Source organism: Salvelinus sp. IW2-2015, linkage group LG2 (genome assembly GCF_002910315.2).
Source record: "Salvelinus sp. IW2-2015 linkage group LG2, ASM291031v2, whole genome shotgun sequence".
Classification (NCBI taxonomy): domain Eukaryota; kingdom Metazoa; phylum Chordata; class Actinopteri; order Salmoniformes; family Salmonidae; genus Salvelinus; species Salvelinus sp. IW2-2015.
The window spans coordinates 1971789-1991863 of record NC_036839.1 but is presented as its reverse complement, the minus strand read 5'-3'; the positions used below and the strand labels follow the sequence as shown (position 1 = coordinate 1991863).

The 20075-nt window shown below is 42.3% G+C and overlaps 1 protein-coding gene across 1 annotated transcript in view; it reads right to left on the bottom strand.

The window, feature by feature from the left end:
- The window catches only part of LOC111973076 (LIM domain only protein 7), a 121032-nt gene that overhangs the window by 62668 nt on the left and 38289 nt on the right, over positions 1-20075 (bottom strand). The window contains exons 4-5 of the mRNA XM_070449280.1: positions 11747-11863; positions 1640-1883 (exon numbers count right to left, since the gene is read on the bottom strand). Coding sequence (XP_070305381.1) covers positions 1640-1883; positions 11747-11863 — 361 coding nt within the window. The remainder of the gene's footprint in view (positions 1-1639; positions 1884-11746; positions 11864-20075) is intronic.

Here is a 20075-nt window from a genome sequence, read left to right as displayed (position 1 = left end):
TCTCGCCTGAGTAGCCTCGTTTCACTGCCAAAAATAAAATGAAACCATCTAGTGTTCAGCAAAATAACACCACAATGTCAAATACAGGTAGCCTAGTCAAATAATGAACATCCAATCACAGTAACCGTTACTCTCTCGCGGGAATTCCACTAACGGTCCGTATGTAGCCAAACGTAGCTGCTGCTCATTCCGTTTGCTCGAAAATGGATCAATGGTTCAAAAAAATAGGGCCTGCGTCCATAGAGACACATACCAGCTCTACTGATAGTACTGCTACTACCAGCAGTACTACACCTGCACCTGTCGACGACACAAGTTGTTCTGCTTCCACGACCACATCCAATGCTAGCATCAGTAATTCTACATTTGTTGTTAGCCCAGCTAGCATGGGCACTGACAGTTGTAAATCTGATGCAGCCGAAGAGCTACTGCCCCGTTACCCGGGAAAGCACCGAACAACAGACAGCGTCGTTGGACCATCGAAGTGGTGCAAAAATTATGAGAACGACATTGATTTGGGGTTCACTTATATTGGAAGTAGTGCCTTTCCTCAGCCACAACCAATTTGAAAAATGAACCACAGGGAGTTTTTGGAGCGAGAATTAAGATGACTTTCGAGTAGTAAGACATGTTTAAAAGCAACAGATACCATTAATAAGAAGGGGCTAGAATCGTCTTATATGGTGAGCTACCGAGTGGCTAGGACAAGTAAGCCCCATACTATTGTGAAGGACTTAATTCTTCCTGCTTCCGCGGATATGGCTGGGACAATGCTGGGGGAAAAGGTCAAAAAAACTATATAGACAATGACTTCATCAAACAACACTGTTTCACGACACGTCAGTGACATGGCAGGAGATGTTTTGAAACAATTACTGCTTCGCATACAAGCCAGTGAATTCTATGCATTACAGCTGGATGAGTCAACAGATATGGCAGGCCTGGCACAGCTCCTGGTTTATATTCGTTACATTTATGGGGGGTCAATTAAGGAAGATATCCTTTCTGCAAACTGCTGGAAAGTCTCTCTCTCTAATTACTGACCTGCTCTCCTGGGCCTTAAACAACACCAACCAAAACAAAACCTATTCGACTTAATTGAAATAACTATTATTAAATAAAAGTAGAAAAAAGCTGTTTGTGTAACAGATTTTTCTCCTTACAGTGAGTTTGATAAGTTTCCAAGAGAAAATATAGTTATATTTATCAACCACTAGATGGCGGTATGTGTTTCTTTTTATAAGTAGTTTGCTCTCTTCGACTGATGCTACATGTTTTTGTATCCCAAAACATTATTTGATTTACAGTGAGACTAAGACATTGTATTATGAAAATATCCAATTTTAGTGTCGGCTGAGAGACTTTTAACCGATAGAATAGTCCACACACTGTCAAATGTCAACAAAGATCCGGTATCAGTAAAATCAACATGCTCAGTGTGAATTTCACACATAATCTCAGATAGTCCCCAGGAAACAATACCATCTGCTCATCAAATACCATCACGTTAACACAATCACTACTCCTCAAGATCTCAGACTAAGATATAGAGATATACTACTAAGAGCCAAAAACAAAGCATAACAAAGTACAACCAAAACACACTCAAGTACACACTCAAGTGTGTGTATGTCCATACCCTCACTGCTGCCTTTGAGAGTGTTGCTAGAGGATTTGCTGTGTGGTCTAGAACCCAGGGAGTCCAAGCTATCCAAAGAGTCCCCTCTTCTGTGTCCTCCACCTCCTCCTTCTCCTCCTCTCAGTATAGAGAATAGATCGTCTTTCTCACTGTACCAGCTCTCTCCAAAACTACTGTCTCTTTCTCTAAAGCTGCTGCCGCTGCTACTGCTGCTGGCTTTCTGGCCAGACAATACCTTGAGGGCCTGCAATACACACACACACACAAACAGTTGAAAGACATTTGCTTCCGGACAAGCTAAACACCTCCTTCGCCCGCTTTGAGGATAACAGTGTCACTGACGCAGCCTGCTACCAAGGACTGTGGGCTCTACTTATTCGTGGCCGACGTGAGTAAGACATTTAAGTGTGTTAAAAACCTCTACAGGATTGGTGGGTCCCCGTGGGACGGTTGAGCTAAAGTAGGCTAATGTGATTAGCATGATGTTGCAGCAATGGCAGACGGAAGGGAGGGTGGTGCGGCAGGTGCCGCTTCTCCTACAGATGCTGTTATTCTCAAAGACATCAGGTGTACGCCGACCCCAGCTAAGTAACTCATGCAAAGAGTTAAAGCGCAATTATGTGTTTTATCTCCAGTACATTGCCATGATTGTCAGTTATGTAGCCACTCTACTGATTATCTCAGTGCGTCCTTGCTGGGATGATGCAATCAATATACTGCCGGAGAATAACAACACCAAACACGTTGGTTCACTGTTCCACGGGAGCGGACATAACACAGCATACCATAATGTTCTGAATAATGGCCAAGTCTACCTCGCTCCCTATTCCACTGAACCGCTTAGGCGTAACAAACACAAGTCCATCATTTATCGGAAACTGTTAAACTACCTGTTCACTACCCTCCTCCTCTCCGGGGATGTGCAACTCAATCCTGGGCCTAACATCACCGAGCCAGCGATACTCACTGAAGTGGAAAGCAGAGGATGGCCTCGTCCACTGATCGTCGCCACTGCGGATTTGGGTGAGTGCTATGGTCCCATAGTTTCTCTCGCGTCACCCGGCTCCAAGATGGAATTTGACTCTTCAAACATACCCAAGTTGCTATATGCGTTCCCTGACTCTGCTTCTGGTATGCACGCTGTTTTAATTAGTTCCCTGCATTCAGTGCAAGCGGGAGGGATAGTTAATTGCACTACCAAACTGCCCCTAATCAAAACAAAACATCCTAAACCCAGCCGTCAGAAAACACCGAAAATTGTACTTTTTTCAATGTGTCAATCACTCTCGAGTCATCTGGTATCCACGAGCTAATCCCAATGGACTACTATGGGGCACTTGAACATTTGCAGTGTCAATCCAAAAAGTGATCAAATTCAACATCTTCTCACAGACTCCAACCTTGACTTCCTTTGCCTTTCAGAGACATGGCTCCATAAAAACTCTCCATATGCTGCTTTGATTGTGCCTGGCTATAATGTTTTCAGGAGAGACAGGATTGAAGGAAGAGGAGGGGGTCTGATGATTTACATCAAAGAACATATCCGATGTAAACAAATTGAGTGGTCATGTGATAATGACCTAGAATGTATTGGCCTGAACGTTACACTGTCTCCCCAAATGTCTTTTACCCTTATTGGAATGTATAGACCACCTTCCGACAAAAGTGTGTTTTTTTATCAGTTTAATAACATGCTTAGGGAATGGGATTTTGGGAAAAAGGTAATCTTAATGGGAGATTTTAACATGAATAATGAAGACAAGTCTGGTAGGAAACCCCCCAAACGGATCACTAATACCTTTGACCTTACACAGCTAGTTAAAGGGCCAACCAGGGTGACTTGTTGCTCTAAAACACAGATTGATTTGGTGTTCAGTAATAAACCAGAGAGAGTGACTAAATCATTCAATATGGTTACTGGGCTATCTGATCATAATCTGACACTTATAGCCAGAAAGCTTTCTAAGAGCAGGTTTAACCTCTCTACTGTTAGAAAGCCGGATCAACTAAGAATACCTAAGAGTGAATTAAATTATCTTGAAAATGCAATTAAGGGAATTAACTGGAATGATCTCTTGTCCTATACAGATGTGGAAGCTGAGAGTCAGCCCTAAAATCCAAATTAGAGTATGACAGACGTAGGTTTACCATGTTGAGAAATAAGGTGATGAAGGAAATCAGACAGGCCAAGGCAAGCTTTTTTATTAACATAATTGGTGAAGCAAAGGGGAATTATAAATTGATCTGGGAGAATCTAAAAAAGTTAACAGGGAAAGACATAGTAACACTGCAAAAAGTGAAATCATGGTGAATAACAATCTAACACAGGATGCAGTCGAAATAGCAATATCCTTCAATTCCTAATTTATTGACTCTGTCAGGGTACTGACACAGAACCCCTCCACTGGTTTATTGGGCTCAGTGCTAGTAAATGACACTCAACCTGTCTTCATCATAAGAGAGGTTTCTGAGTCAAAGGTGYACAAGGTGATTAGCTCACTAAAGGACTCTAAAGCCAAAGCTGTGTTTGGGCTGGACTCTACCATTCTTAAAAACTCCAAAGAGTCACTCATTGGCCCCATTACTAAGGTCACCAACACATCTATTGGTCTGGGGGTGTTTCCAAGGGTATGGTAGTCGGCCATAATAATGGCCATCTTTAAATCGGGTGACCCTGCTGACGTGAGTAACTACAGGCCATTTAGTATACTACCTGTGGTGTCGAAGGTTGTTGAAAAGTGTGTAGCAGAACAACTGATTGCCCACCTCAACAACAGCCCCTTCACATTCCACTCCATGCAGTTTGGCTTCAGAGCGAAACACTTCACAGAAATGGCCAACTGCTTCCTTCTGGAAAATGTGAAGTCCAAGATGGACAAAGGGGGCGTTGTTGGGGCTGTGTTTCTGGACCTAAGGATGACTTTTGATACTCTTAACCATGAGGTTCTCATCACAAAATTGTCCAAGTCAACTTTTTCCCCGATGTCTTGAGATGGATGAAATCATACCTTGAAGGCAGAACTCAGTGTGTCAGAGTGCGCAATGAGCTGTCGCCCATTCTTAGCTATGATGTGGGCGTGCCCCAAGGGTACGGGTCAATACTGCCTTCTGTCTGTACTGGGTCTGAAGTTCAAATGTATGCAGATGATACAGTGATATATGTGCATGCAAAGAGCAAACAACAAGCTGCAAAAGAACTCACTACTGTAATGGTCCAGGTTACAAAGTGGCTCTGTGACTCGTGTTTGCATCTCAATGTGAAAAAAACTGTCTGCATGTTCTTCACAAAGAGGGCAACAGATGCTACTGAGCCAGATGTCTATGTGTCAGGGGAGAAGCTCCAGGTGGTATCTGATTTTAAGTACCTTGGCATCATACTTGATTCCAACCACTCTTTTAAAAAGCAGGCGGAAAAGGTAATTCAAATAACCAAATTCAACCTAGCTAATTTCCGATTTATACGAAAGTGTTTGACTACAGAGGTAGCAAAACTGTATTTCAAATCTATGATACTCCCCCACTTAACATACTGCTTGACTAGTTGGGCCCAAGCTTACTGTACAACATTAAAACCCATTCAGTCTGTCTACAAACAGGCTCTCAAAGTGCTTGATAGGAAGCCCAATAGCCATCATCACTGTTACATCCTCAGAAAGCATGAGCTCCTGAGTTGGGAAAATATTTTGCAATACACCGACACATGTCTTGTATTCAAGATCCTAAATGGCCTGGCTCCCCCTCTACTCAGTACTTTTGTTAAACAGAAAACCCAAACATATGGCAGTAGATCCACAAGGTCTGCCATGAGAGGTGACTGTATAGTTCCCTTAAGGAAAGCACCTTTAGTCAATCCGCTTTTTCTGTGAGAGCTTCCCATGTCTGGAATACACTGCCATCAGACACACATAACTGCACCACCTATCACACTTTCACAAAAAACATGAAGACATGGCTAAAGGTCAATCAGATTTGTGAAATAATCCATAGCTTGTATTGTTGCTTTTATGGATTTTGTCCTGTTGCTTTTTGTGCTATGTTCCTCTGTCTGATGCTATGTCTTGCTTGTCCAATGCTCACTGCAAATTGAGTGTCTGTATTGTAATTGTTTTTAATAACCTGCCCAGGGACTGCGGTTGAAAATTAGCCGGCTGGCTAAAAACCGGCACTTTTACTGAAATGTTGATTAATATGCACGGTCCCTTTAAAAAACAAACTCAAACTAAACTCAAGTAACAAGAACATTTCCTAGGACATAGACATATCTGATATGGGCAGAAAGCATCAATTCTTGTTAATCTAACTGCACTGTCCAATTTACAGTAGCTATTACAGTTAAAGAATACCATGCAATTGTTTGAGGAGAGTGCACAGTTATGAACTTGAAAATGTATTAGTAAACCAATTAGGTACATTTGGGCAGTCTTGATTCAACATTTTGAGCAGAAATACAATGGTTCATTGAATCAGTCTAAAACTTTGTACATTCACTGAATTGAATCAGTCTAAAACTTTGTACATTCACTGATGCCATCTAGTGGACAAAATCTAAATTGCGGCTAGACTCCTAAGTGATACAATGGCATTTCTCTTGCATTTCAAAGACGCATGTTTTTTTCTTTGTATTATCTTTCACCAGATCAAATGTGTTATATTCTCCTACATTAATTTCACATTTCCACAAACTTCAAAGTGTTTCCTTTAAAATGGTATCAAGAATATTAATATCCTTGCTTCAGGTCCTGAGTTACAGGCAGTTAGATTTGGGTAGGTCATTTTAGGTGAAAATTGAATAAAATGGCCAGATCTTTAAAAGGTTCGCAAGGCTGCCTGTCCAGACGGTATCCCTAGCCGCGTCCTCAGAGCATGCGCAGACCAGCTGGCTGGAGTGTTTCGGACATATTCCATCTCTCCCTATCCCAGTCTGCTGTCCCCACTTGCTTCAAGATGTCCACCATTGTTCCTGTACCAAAGAAACCAAAGGTAACTGAACTAAATTACTATCGCCCGTAGCACTCACTTCTGTCATCATAAAGTGCTTTGAGAGGCTAGGATCATGTCACCTGCACCTTACCTGACACCCTAGACCCACTTCAATTTGTCTCCGCTCCAATAGATCCACAGACGATGCAATCTCTATCGCACTGAACACTGCCCTATCCCATCTGGACAAGAGGAAGACCTATGTAAGAATGCAGTTCATTGACTATAGCTCAGCATTCTACACCACAGTACCTTCCAAGCTCATCATTAAGCTCGGGGCCCTGGGTCTGAAACCCTCCCTGTGCAACTGGGTCCTGGACTTCCTGATGGGCCGCCCCCCCAGGTGGGGAAGGTAGGAAACAACACCTCTACCTCGTTGTTCACCCATGTCTGCGGCCTCCAACTCAATCATCAAGTTTGCAGAAGACACAACAGTAGTAGGCCTGATTACCAACAATGACGAGACAGCCTACAGGGAGGAGGTGAGGGCCCTGGGAGAGTGGTGACAGGAAAATAATCTCTCACTCAACGTCAACGAAACAAAGGAGCTGATCTTGGATTTCAGGAAACAGCAGAGGGAGCACGCCCCTATTAACATCGATGGAAACACAATGGAGAAGGTGGAAAGCTTCAAGTTCCTCTGCGTACACATCACTGACGATCTGAAATGGTCCACCCACTCAGTAAGTGGGGTGAAGGCGCAACAGCACCTCTTCAACCTCAGGAGGCTGAAGAAATTTGGCTTGGCCCCTAAAACCCTCACAAACTTTTACAGATGCACAGATAGCATCCTTTCGGTCTGTATCACCGCCTGGTACGGCAATTGCACCGCCCTCAACCGCAGGGCTCTCCAGAGGGTGGTGCGGTCTGCCCAACGCATCACCGGGGGCAAACTACCTGCCCTCCAGGACATCTACAGCACCCGATGTCACAGGAAAGCCAAAAAGATCATCAAGGACATCAACCACCCAAGCCACAGCCTGTTCACTCTGCTATCATCCAAGATGCGAGATCAGTACAGGTGCATCAAAGCTGGGACAGAGAGCAATGCACAGTATTATGGTCGCCAGGTGTCGGGACACATTGGTGCGGCTGGCTTCCGGATTTAGCGAGCATTGCGTCAAGAAGCAGTGCAGCTTGGCGGTGTCGTTTTTCGGAGGACGCACGGCTCTCGACCTTCGCCTCATCCGAGTCCATATGGCAGTTGCAGCGATGGGACAAGATTGTAACAACCAATTGGAAATCAAGAAATTGGGGAGAAAAAGGGGTACAAAATAAAGATAAGCTGAGATTGAAAAACAGCTTCTATCTCAAGGCCACCAGACTGTTAAATAGCCATCACTATCCGGCTTCCACCCGGTTACGCAGCCCTGCATCTTAGAGGCTTCTGCCCTATATACAGTGCCATCAGAAAGTATTCAGACCCCTTGATTTCTTCCACATTTTGTTAGGTTACAGCCTTATTCTAAAATGTATTAAATAGTTTTTATCCTCATCAATCTACACACAATACCCCATAAGGAGAAAACAAAAACAGGATTTGAGAAATGTTTGCTAATTTATTAAAAATAACAAACTGAAATATCACATTTACATAACTATTCAGACCCTTTCCTCAGTACTTTGTTGAAGAACTTTGGCAGTGACTACAGGCTCGAGTCTTCTTGGGTATGACGCTTCAAGCTTGGCACACCTGTGTTTGGGGAGTTTCTCCCATTCAGATACAGATGCTCTCAAGCTCTGTCAGGTTGGATGGGGAGCATTGCTGCACAGCTATTTTCAGGTTTCTCCATAGATGTTCGATCGGTTTCTGGCTCTGGCTGGGCCATTCAAGGACATTCAGAGACTTGTCCCAAAGCCACTCCTGTGTTGTCTTGGCAGTGTGCTTAGGGTCGCTGTTCTGTTGGAAGATGAACCTTCGGCCCAGTCTGAGGTCCTGAGCACTCTGGGGCAGGTTTTCATCAAGGATCTCACTGTACTTTGCAACGTTGATCTTTGACTCGATCCTGATTAGTCTCCCAGTCCCTGCCACTGAAAAACATATCCACAGCATGACGCTGCCAACACCATGCTTCACAGTAGGGATGGTGCCTGGTTTCCTCCAGAAGTGACGCTTAGCATTCAGGCGAAAGAGTTCAATCTTGGTTTCATCAGACCAGAGAATCTTGTTTCTCATGGTCTGAGAGTCTTTAGGTGCCTTTTGGTAAACTCCAAGCGGGCTCTCATGTACCTGTTACTGAGGAGTGGCTTACGTCTGGCCACTTTACCATAAATGCCTAATTGTTGGAGTGCTGCAGAGATGGTTGTCCTTCTGGAAAGTTCTCCCATCTCCACAGAGGAACTCTAGAGCTCTTTCAGAGTGACCATCCTATTCTTGGTCACCTCCCTGACCAAGGCTGTTCTCCCCCGATTGCTCAGTTTGGCCGAGACGGCCAGCTCTAGGAAGAGTCTTTCTGAAGGCAATGTACATAGACTTGGAATCGCTGGCCATTTTAATAATGGAACACTAGTCACTTTAATAATGTTTACATACTGCTTTACTCATCTCATCTCATACTCATCTCATATACTGATATACATATACTGATTGGCTATGAAAAGCCAACTGACATTTACTCCTGAGGTGCTGACCTGTTGCACCCTCTACAACCACTGTTATTATTATTATTTGACCCTGTTGGTCATCTGTGAACATCTTTGCCATGTTCTGTTATAATCTCCACCCAGCAGAGCCAGAAGAAGACTGGCCACCCCTCATGGCCTGGTTCCTCTCTAAGTTTCTTCCTAGGTTCCAGCCTTTCTAGGGAGTTTTTCCTAGCCACTGTGCTTCTACACTTGCATTGCTTGCTGTTTGGGGTTTTAGGCTGGGTTTCTGTACAGCACTTTGTGACATCAGCTGATGTAAGGGCTTAATAAATACATTTGATTTATTGATTGATTGATACTGTATTCTATTCTACTGTATTTTAGTCAATGCCACTCCGACATTGCTCAATCTAATATTTATATATTTCTTAATTCCATTCTTTTACGTCTAGATTTGTTTGTATTGTTGTGAATTGTTAGATACTAATGCACTGTTGGCGCTAGGAACAAGCATTTCGCTACACCCGCAATAACAGCTAAATATGCTAAATATGTGTTTGTGACTAATAACATTTTATTAGATTTTTATTTGAAGACAGAGTGATGTGTCTCTTAGTCATTTAGCTCTTTAGGGTTATCCTCACTGGGTACATGACAACTCACACACACACACCTCCCCCACACACATACTTCAGAGTGTTTTCCACTATGCCTCATACAAGCACAACCCAGTTACCCATGCGTTGTGTGACGGTGACAACCATGATAACTGTTAACAGTCTAAAGACTGGCATAGCGTAAGCCCTCAAACTGGACAGTTTTATATCCATCTACACATTCAAAGACTTAATCATGGACACTCTTACTGACACTTGTGGCTGCTTCGCGTGATGTATTGTTGTCTCTACCTTTTTTCCCTTCGTACTGTTGTCTGTGCCTACTAATGTTAGTACCACGTTGTGTTGCTACCATGTTGTGTAGTTGTCATGTTGTGTTGCTACCATGTTGTGTTATCATGTTGTATTGTTGTCTTAGGTATCTCTTTATGTAGTGTTGTGGTGTCTCTCTTGTCATGATGTGTGTTTTGTCCTACTTTCTTTTTCATCCCAGCCCGCGTCCCCACAGGAGGCCGTTTGCCTCTTGGTAGGCTGTGATTGTAAATAAGAATTTATTCTATGGACTTGCCGAGTTAAATAAATGTTAAATAAAAAATATAAAAAATGGCCTGGAGTCTCTCTAACAAAGCCTGCTTCCCAACAAGCAACAACTTGTCAGCCGTTCTCTATGAAACAATAACTGCCTCTGTTCTCAACTGGCACCCATTTCCCTACATAATGTAATACTTTTGAACACATCCCTACGGGCCCTGGTCAAATGTAGTGCAATATGCAGGAAATAGGGTGCCATATTGGACACAGACAATGTCAGATCAATAATTGACTTTGAATCCAGGGCTAAACAATGCTATTCTACGCTATTCCCTACTGAGCTTGGCTTAACATCGCTTCACTGACCTCGGACTGGAACAGATAAACGCATGGGACATGTTGTAACTAAATCACTTTAACTGATCATCACTTTTGCCTGTTTTTAATCGTTTAAAATCCCATGGTATTGAGTGTAATCGTAGGGCTTGACTGTGCTTGGTAAATCTGACTGCAAACCACCCAAACTGTAAAACTCAGCAATGTCACGACACACACAAACACGCATGTGCAAAGAAAGACACACACACACACCGAAACACACTTTTATGCATGTACCAAGTGACCTATGGGTTTCTGAAGTAAACAAGATTAAAATAGCTGCGTCAGGAGATTGGATCAGTTATGACTTAACTTTGCTATGGTTTTAGTACAGACTGTCAAGTATTCTGATGCTGCAGCCCCTCGGCCAATGGGCTGGCTTCCTCAACACATAGCTAAAATACCAGGAAGGATGTAGAGATGTGATGGGCTGTGAGTGTAAAAGAGGATTTCATTCATACGATTTGATTCCTACTGTAGCTAAGCTGATTACTCAAACCATTACAAGGTAGCACACATAACACAAAAACTATAGTTTGAATTACAATGTACAGGTACGTCAGGGTTGAGGTCCATTCCAATTCAATTCAGTTTCATGAAGTGAAATTCAAATTAAAGTGTTGAAAAATCATAACTGAAACTAAAAGACACCTTTCCATTCGTGAATTGCAATTTCAATTCACCTCCTGAATTGACCAAATTAAAATGGAATGTGGACCCCAAACTTAACTAGCCCACTGAAGTACAGTGAGGCAGCTTAACTTTGAATACTGCTACTACCGTAGCCTGTTTTCGTCGTGCACAGTCCTGTGGTTAAACACATTGGCAAGACAGTACAAACAAATCTGGGACCAGGCTGCTAATACCGTATACATAGAAATATAATTACTGAAAGGGGCAAACATAAAAAAGAATGGGTTATATAGAGTATAATAGAGTGAATAACTATAGAAGAATAAAATGTTAACCTAGCCTAGCACAGCATACAGTATGTACAGTAAGGTTATATATTTACCTTGGATATTGCTGCTATGCCCAGTAGTCGTTCGAAGGCCTTGAGGTTTAGGTTAGGTCTATTATAGAAAGTTTCGCTTTGTGCCTTCCTACCCAGCCAGTATATGGAGATCAGCACCTGGGAGAAAGAGGACATGAGTTATTACAAAAATCATGATTATAATGTATGCATACATACTTTACAGGAGCAATGCCAATGTCTCTAAATACAGCAACTGGGTGGGTGCTGATGCTTTTTGACAGAATTTTTTCTACTGTTCTTCTACTAGAACAGCTTTTAAAGAGAATAAACAAGCAGACCTGGGTTCAAATAGTACTTGTTTTCTTTCAAATACTTTGAGTGTTTGAGGAGTGCCAGATGGGCAGGGTTTGCAGGTTTGCACTTGTGGGACAATTGGTTATATGCCAGGCACCCTCAATCAAGTGTGGCTAAATTATTTGAATGAAAACAAATCCTGTTTGAACCCAGGTAAACAGTGGAAAACAGTAGGACATAGTTATATATTGATAAGGACACACTTACAGTACATTCTAGCAGAACACTAAGTAGCCTACATATAGTATGGACTGTTAGGATGGTTTCTGAATTGTAATGCCCATACATAGTTGTCCTCAGGTTATACTGGCCTCTGTGGCTCCTGTGGCCACTAGTGTCCAGCTCTTTGCTTTCCTGCCTCATCCAGAACCGTCTGATATATCGCTATTTGTTTGTGTGCACTGACCTGACCTATACCTCTTGTAAACATTTAGGTCTTTGAATCATGTTCTAGAAAAGTAATGTAGCTCTCAATAATGTCATTCCATGAGCACTACAGATATCACAGAACTCAAGTGCTATTTGCATGGATGCTTTTACTCCATTTAGTACGTTTTTGTCGGTCTCCCGCTCTTTGATGGTAGTTCCCCTTTATGTTCAGTTTTCTGCATATTACATGGTAATTACACGTTGTATAGGCAGCACAGGGTAATACTAACTACAGAGCATATTACAGGCCTTCCCTGCAAAAATATTGCTCAAGAGTCTTTAGACTAAAGCGGATACTTCGTCAGTTGCACAACTGAATGCATTTAACCAAAATGTGTCTTCCACATTTAACCTAAGGTACAGGGGGCTGCCTTATTCGACATCATCTACGCCTGGGGAGCTTACCTTGCTATAGGGCAGAACGGCAGTTTTTTCCACTTTGCTGGCTCAGGGATATGAACCAGCAACCTTTTGGTTACTGCTCCAACACTCTTAACCACTAGGCTACCTGCCACCCCCTAGCCTAAGCTACTTGTTGCCCCAGAAAGTGATCTGGGTATGCTATTATGGAAATCACTTCTAATGCACATTGTCGGGCTTCTATTGACGCGGTCTGATGGTTAAAAAATGACTACATACTGTATACAGTAGATTGGAATGTAGCAATAGGATGGATAAAGACATACTGTAAGCACAAAACCCTACAATCACCCTACTGTTCCATTGGATTCTACAGTAGTGGGCAAAGCCAATCTCCGCCATCTCCTCAAACCTTCCCAAGTAAAATAAAAACATTTCCACTCACATGTTTCAGTCCCCTGTTGGTCTCTTGATAGGTGTGTGTGTGAGAGAAGTGTATGTGGGAGTGTTTGTGTGGGTTATCACTCACAGCCTGCTAAAATGACAATAAAAGAGTAGTGTGTTTAGGTCTATGCGCTTCCCCCACTGAAAGAGCTGGAAAGAGAGAGTACAATCCATGCGACTGCCAGCCCTCGAATCACCCCTGCCCCCCCTTACACAACAACAGAACAAGACAAAGGCTGTGGCTGGGATGGAGTGGAGGACACACACACAAGCACACAAATGGACACGCTAAGCACACATACAATTTGTGTCAATAGCCATATGCACACAGACTCACACAAATACATACAGTGCCTTCGGGAAGTTTTCTGACCTCTAGACTTTTTCCACATTTTGTTAGGTTACAGCATTATTCTAACATTGATTAAAATGCATTTTTCCCCCCTCATCAATCTACACACAATACCCCATAATGACAAAGCAAAAACAGCTTTTTAGAAATGTCTGCTAATTTCAGAACACAGAAATATTACATTTACATAACTATTCAGACCTTTTACTCAGTACTTTGTTGAAGCATCTTTGGCAGAGATTAAAGACTTGAGTCTTCTTGGGTATGACGCTTCCAGCTTGGCACACATGTATTTGGGGAGTTTCTCCCATTTTTCTCTGCAGATCCTCTCAATCTCTGTTAGGTTGGATGGAGAGCGTCACTGCACAGCTATTTTCAGGTCTCTCCAGAGATGTTCGATCGGTTTCAAGTCCGGACTCTGGCTGGGCCATTCAAGGACATTCAGAGACTTGTCCCGAAGCCACTCCTGAGTTGTCTTGGCAGTGTGCTTTGGGTCGTTGTCCTGTTGGAAGGTGAACCTTCGGCCCAGCCTGAGGTCCTGAGCGCTCTGGAGCAGGTTTTCATCAAGGATCTCTCTGTACTTTGTTCCGTTCGTCTTTCCCTCACTCCTGACTCGTCTCCCAGTCCCTGCCGCTGAAAAACATCCCCACAGCATGATTCACAGTAGGGATGGTGCCAAGTTTCCTCCAGACGTGACACTTGACATTTAGGCCAAAGAGTTGAATCTTGGTTTCATCAGACCAGAAAATCTTGTTTCTCATGGTCAGTCCAAGCGAGCTGTCACATGCCTTTTACTGAGGAGTGGCTTACGTCGGGCCACTCTACCATAAAGGCCTGATTGGTGGAGTGCTGCATAGATGGTTGTCCTTCTCGAAGGTTCTCCAATCTCCACAGAGGAACTCTAGAGCTCTGTCAGAGTGACCAGCGGGTTCTTGGTCACCTCCCTGACCAAGGCCCTTCTCCCCCAATTGCTTTGTTTGGCCGGGCGGCCAACTCTAGGAAGTGTCTTGGTGGTTCCAAACTTCTTCCATTTAAGAATGATGGAGGTCACTGTGTTCTTGGGGACCTTCAATGCTGCAAAAAAATGTGGTACCCTTCCCCAGATCTATGCTTTGACACAATCATATCTCGGCGGTCTACATACAATTCCTTCGACCTCATGGCTTGGTTTTAGCTCTGACATGCACTGTCAACTGTGGGACATATAAACCGGTGTGTGTCTTTCCAAATCATGTCCAATCAATTGAATTTCAAGTTCCAACCAAGTTGTAGAAACATCTCAAGGATGATCAATGGAAACAGAATGCACCTGAGCTCAATTTCGAGTCTCATAGCAAAGGGTCTTAATGTAAATATGGTATTTCTGTTTTTTATGTTTTATAAATTTGCAAACATTTCTAGAAACTTGTGGGGTATTGTGGGGTATTGTGTGTAGATTGCTGAGGATTTTAATTTAATTTGATCCATTTTAGAATACAGCTGTAACGTAACAAATTGTGGAAAAGGTCAAGGGGTCTGAACATTTTTTGAAGGCATTGTATTTGGCAATAATACATGGCTTCATTGACTAAATGGGTTATATCAAATAGATGTTTTCTGATCTCTTTAATAAGAAGTGTATGTTTTAAAATCGAACAAGGTTGATTCCAGAACAATCTTCTATGTGAGTATGTTTTGGGTGGTCATGGCTTTATTGATAATGTATTGTTATCAAAGAAGATGCATGCATACATAGTTGGAAATAAAACTGGCTTAATTAAGTACATTGTTTGTATCAGTCTCTTTTAGAACTGTATGTTCTCATAAACTTTTTCTCACGTCTGACTTGAGAACCTTCCTGTGTGTGCATAGGTGGTTCAGCTGTCACGGCTGTCGTAAGAAGAGTACCAAGGTGCAGCGTGGTAAGCGTACATACTTTTAATAGTAGATGTCGCCAACAAAAACAATAAACAATACCAAAACAAACCGTGACGCTTAAGGCTATGTGCCATCAAACAAAGTTAACTTCCCACAAAGACAGGTGGAAAAAAGGGCTACCTAAGTATGGTTCTAAATCAGAGACAACGATAGACAGCTGCCTCTGATTGAGAACCACACCCGGCCAAACACAAAGAAATAGAAAACATAGAAATAAAGAAACTAGAATGCCCACCCTAGTCACACCCTGGCCTAACCAAAATAGAGAATAAAAGCCTCTCTATGGCCAGGGCGTGACATCAGCGTTTTGTCCATATTTGCTTTGGTTATTTACGACAGTCACTAAATACCACACAGCCATAGAAATAATTGGACTTTGAAGGGTAAAAAGCAGAGGTAAGAAAAGAATGAGGTCCTGACACAGGCCTATTGATTTATATGAATTTAAACCTCCCAAATACAGTAACACACATCCTGCATATATACGTAGATTCACAGACTGTCAGAGATATACAAACCCAAAACATTCCACTGATGCATTTCCAGAAGTTCAGTCATATTTTTGGTTCTTGTGTATACTGACTCCCAAATGTCCGTAAGTCACGCTAGTAGTAGAAGTATTGAGTATCGATGGGTCACTTTGCAAGTGCAACCAAACTACACCGAAAAACAAAGCACATTCTAACCTTCCTGAACTTACACTCTGCCTCCAATTAGTCTCCATATGTCACCTGTGAAGAGGACAGTAGTTTTTACGTATATCACGTGTGCTTCTACAGGGGACCAATAGTGCTGTAAAGTAGCACTAACGTGATAAACACAGTGACAGAGGGATATACTGTATACAACCATTCTCCGTGCTTCGCATTCCTCCCGTCACACGACGGTAATAGAATACTCACACCACACTGAGCGTGTGTGTGGTGTCCCGTGGCCCTTGCTTTAAGCCAGCATGCAATGGGGCTGGTGCGGCTTGGAGCACTTGCTGAGTATACTGGGGGTGAACATTCCGTTCTGACAACTGAGCTGCTGCGACGACGACCATCTGACTTTCTATCAAAATGGTCGGAATTCTACTACTGCTTCGGTTTAGCATGAAAAGCGACAACAACAAAAAACATATAGGTATGAGAAAGGTTCAATTCAGTTTGAGGTTAAATTATTGGTGTTGTTATCCCAATATTACTTTTTAGATGATCTTTCAACTTTATTTGGTATGATGATCTTTCAACTTTATTTGGTATATGACCACTGGCAAATTTAGATTTTTGGGGTGACCTACCTCTTTAAATGCCACCAATATGGTTGACGAAAACAAGCTAGCTAATGAAGTCAACATGGGTTTGACACAACACCACAGTATGTGATATCACCACGGCTGGCTCTCAAGGACCTGCATCATTTCAAATGCAAGCGATCCTTACACCCCAACAAACCTGTGAACTAAAGTGAAAATTAAACCAGGCATTCACCTATTCCACGTCTCCCGGATTTATGGGGCCAATACAACATTTCACTTTCTCTCCCTGGTGTGGCCTGGAGCAAAGTCTACATTCTTCTTAACATTTATGGTTACTGCGAGGACTGGAGGGGTGGGGGTGGAGGGTTCAGGCCAAACTATCACAGGCCTGGTTACCTAATGCTAATTTATGAGGGGTGGTAATGGATGTAGGCCTTGTTAGGAGAACATGGGATAAAAACATATTCTCTGTGCCCCTCGGGCCTGTACTGACGCCTCACCACCGGATCAGCTGAGAGAGAGCTATCAACAGCACCAGGCATTGTGACTCGTGTCGTCATTGAAACTGAGGCATTATGCCGCCTAGTTTCATCCTGTAGATATAGAACATTTATTCACTCTCATACTAAAACGTATACCTAACTAGTCATCATAGTTCAGTCACCTTCAAAACGATTATGTTGAATGAAATTCCTGTGGGATTGGGATTCAGCTGAGATATGGGACTTATATAAAAGAGGCTGGGAGAAGACCTGGGAAGGAAAGGATCCCGGAGTCGCCTCTTCGCCGTTGACGTTGTTGAGACTGGTGTTTTGCGGGTACTATTTAATGAAGCTGCCAGTTGAGGACTTGTGAGGCGTCTGTTTCTCAAACTAGACACTCTAATGTACTTGTCCTCTTGCTCAGTTGTGCACCGGGGCCTCTCACTCCTCTTTCTATTCTGGTTAGAGCCAGTTTGCATTGTTCTGTGAAGGGAGTAGTAAACAGCGTTGTAAGAGATCTTCAGTTTCTTGGCAACTTCTCGCACGGAATAGCCTTCATTTCTCATAACAAGAATAGACTGACGAGTTTCGGAAGAAAGTTATTTGTTTCTGGCCATTTTGAGCCTGTAATCGAACCCACAAATGCTTACGCTCCAGATACTAAATTAGTCTAAAGAAGGCCAGTTTTATTGCTTCTTTAATCAGAACAACAATTTTCAGCTGTGCTAACATAATTGCAAAATGGTTTTCTAATGATCAATTAGCCTTTTAAAATTATAAACTTGGATTTAGCTAGCACAATGTGCCAATGGAACACAGGAGTGATGGTTGCTGATAATGGGCCTCTGTATGCCTATGTAGATATTCCATAAAAAATCAGCCGTTTCCAGCTACAATAGTCATTTACAACATTAACAATGTCTACGCTGTATTTCTGATCAATTTGTTATTTTAATGTACAAACAATGTGCTTTTCTTTAAAGAACAAGGACATTTATAAGTGGCCCGGCACTTTTAAACGGTAGTGTATACAAATTATATATTTTAATTATTTTTACTGCTCTAGGGTTATATTTATTGCTTGGATAACCTTATTTAATATTATGTATTGATTTATTTTTCACTCTGTGGTGCACAAAGAATTGTCACTGAATTATCACAGTGAACTATTGTAACGTTTGTTTAATTAATCTATATGCCAACGGTGCACAATGCTGTCATCAAGGTGGCTACTTTGAAGAATCTCAAATATACAATATATTTTGATTTGTTTTACACTTTTTTGGTTACTACATGATTCCATATGTGTTATTTCATAGTTAGGTCTTCACTGTTATTCTACAATAGAGAAAACAGTACATGTAAAGAAAAACCCTGGAATGAGTAGGCGTATCCAAACGTTTGACTGGTACTGTATGTTTGATGTATTTACGCAGGGCTCATCTAAGAGACCCTAGTCTCAGTATGGCTTCCCTGTCAAAATAAAGGCTTAATAATAGCAGGATACCATCGGATTAAAAATGAACACGGTTGGCTCTATATAACACCTATAGTATCTATACATACTTTACAATGTCTGTTTGCGAATCACACATAATATCACTATAATCAGAGTGTTCATTTTCGGAAGTTCCTTTCTCTTCTCGGCGCATGTTATTTGTAAACATTTCAACTGTATTACATAGATAATTACACCCATCTGTCTTCTCTTTCTTGTGATATAAGTGTCAGGACGATGCCTTTAAATCCCAGACTAATCTTTAGCGTTCTTATAGATGCAACGGAAAGGCGTATTCCATTGAGCTTAATTCAGCCATTACTGGGGTATGTTTGACAGGTCAAAACAAACATTTCCTTGGTCGTAATGTTAACGGGAAAAAAACGACAGACACAGGCAAGAATATGAAAGAGTTGCAAGAGTAAATGAAAGCAATCAATCCAGTGAAATTTAAATGACAAGTGGATTTTGCACACCTGAAACACAGGAAATAGACGTCCGGGAAAGACGCTCAGGTGGACAGGGCATAAGCTGAGAATAGTGACACGAGTTATGAGGGTTGAAATCAACGCAGCCGCAGTGCCACACGAGTACATCGCCACCTGACTCATTACTGAAATGTTCAGAATGTCTCAGATAGAAATTCTATGTATATAATAGTTTAGAATGTTCCAAATGTTTTGAACACACTCCAGACAGTATTCATAGAGAGAAGATCATTAATTTAAGGCTTATCATGAAGCTGCTGATGAACAGTTCTTGTGCTGACGTTGCTTCCAGAGACAGTTTGGAACTCGGTAGTGAGTGTTGAAACCGAGGACAGACAATTTTATGCTCTACTCGCTTCAGCACTTGGCAGTCCCGTTCTTTGAGCTTGTGTGGCCTACCATTTCGCAGCAGAGCTGTTGTTGCTCCTAGACGTTTTCACTTCACAATAACAGCACTTACAGTTGACCGGGGCAGCTCTAGCAGGGCAGAAATCTGACAAACTGACTTGTTGGAAAGGTGGCATCCTATGACGGTGCCATGTTGAAAGTCGCTGAGCTCTTTAGTAAGGCCATTCTACTGCCAATGCTTGTCTATGGCGATTGCAAGGCTGTGTGCTCAGTTTTATACACCTGTCAGCAGCGGGTGTGGCTGAAATAGCCAAATCCACTAATTTGAAGGGGTGTCCACATACTTTTGTATACAGTATATAGTGTACATGCTGTAGCCCTTTATACTCGTACTCGTTTACAGGTTGAAAATGGCAGATTTGGACGCTGATAAGTGCCTAAATTGGAATGCAGTGG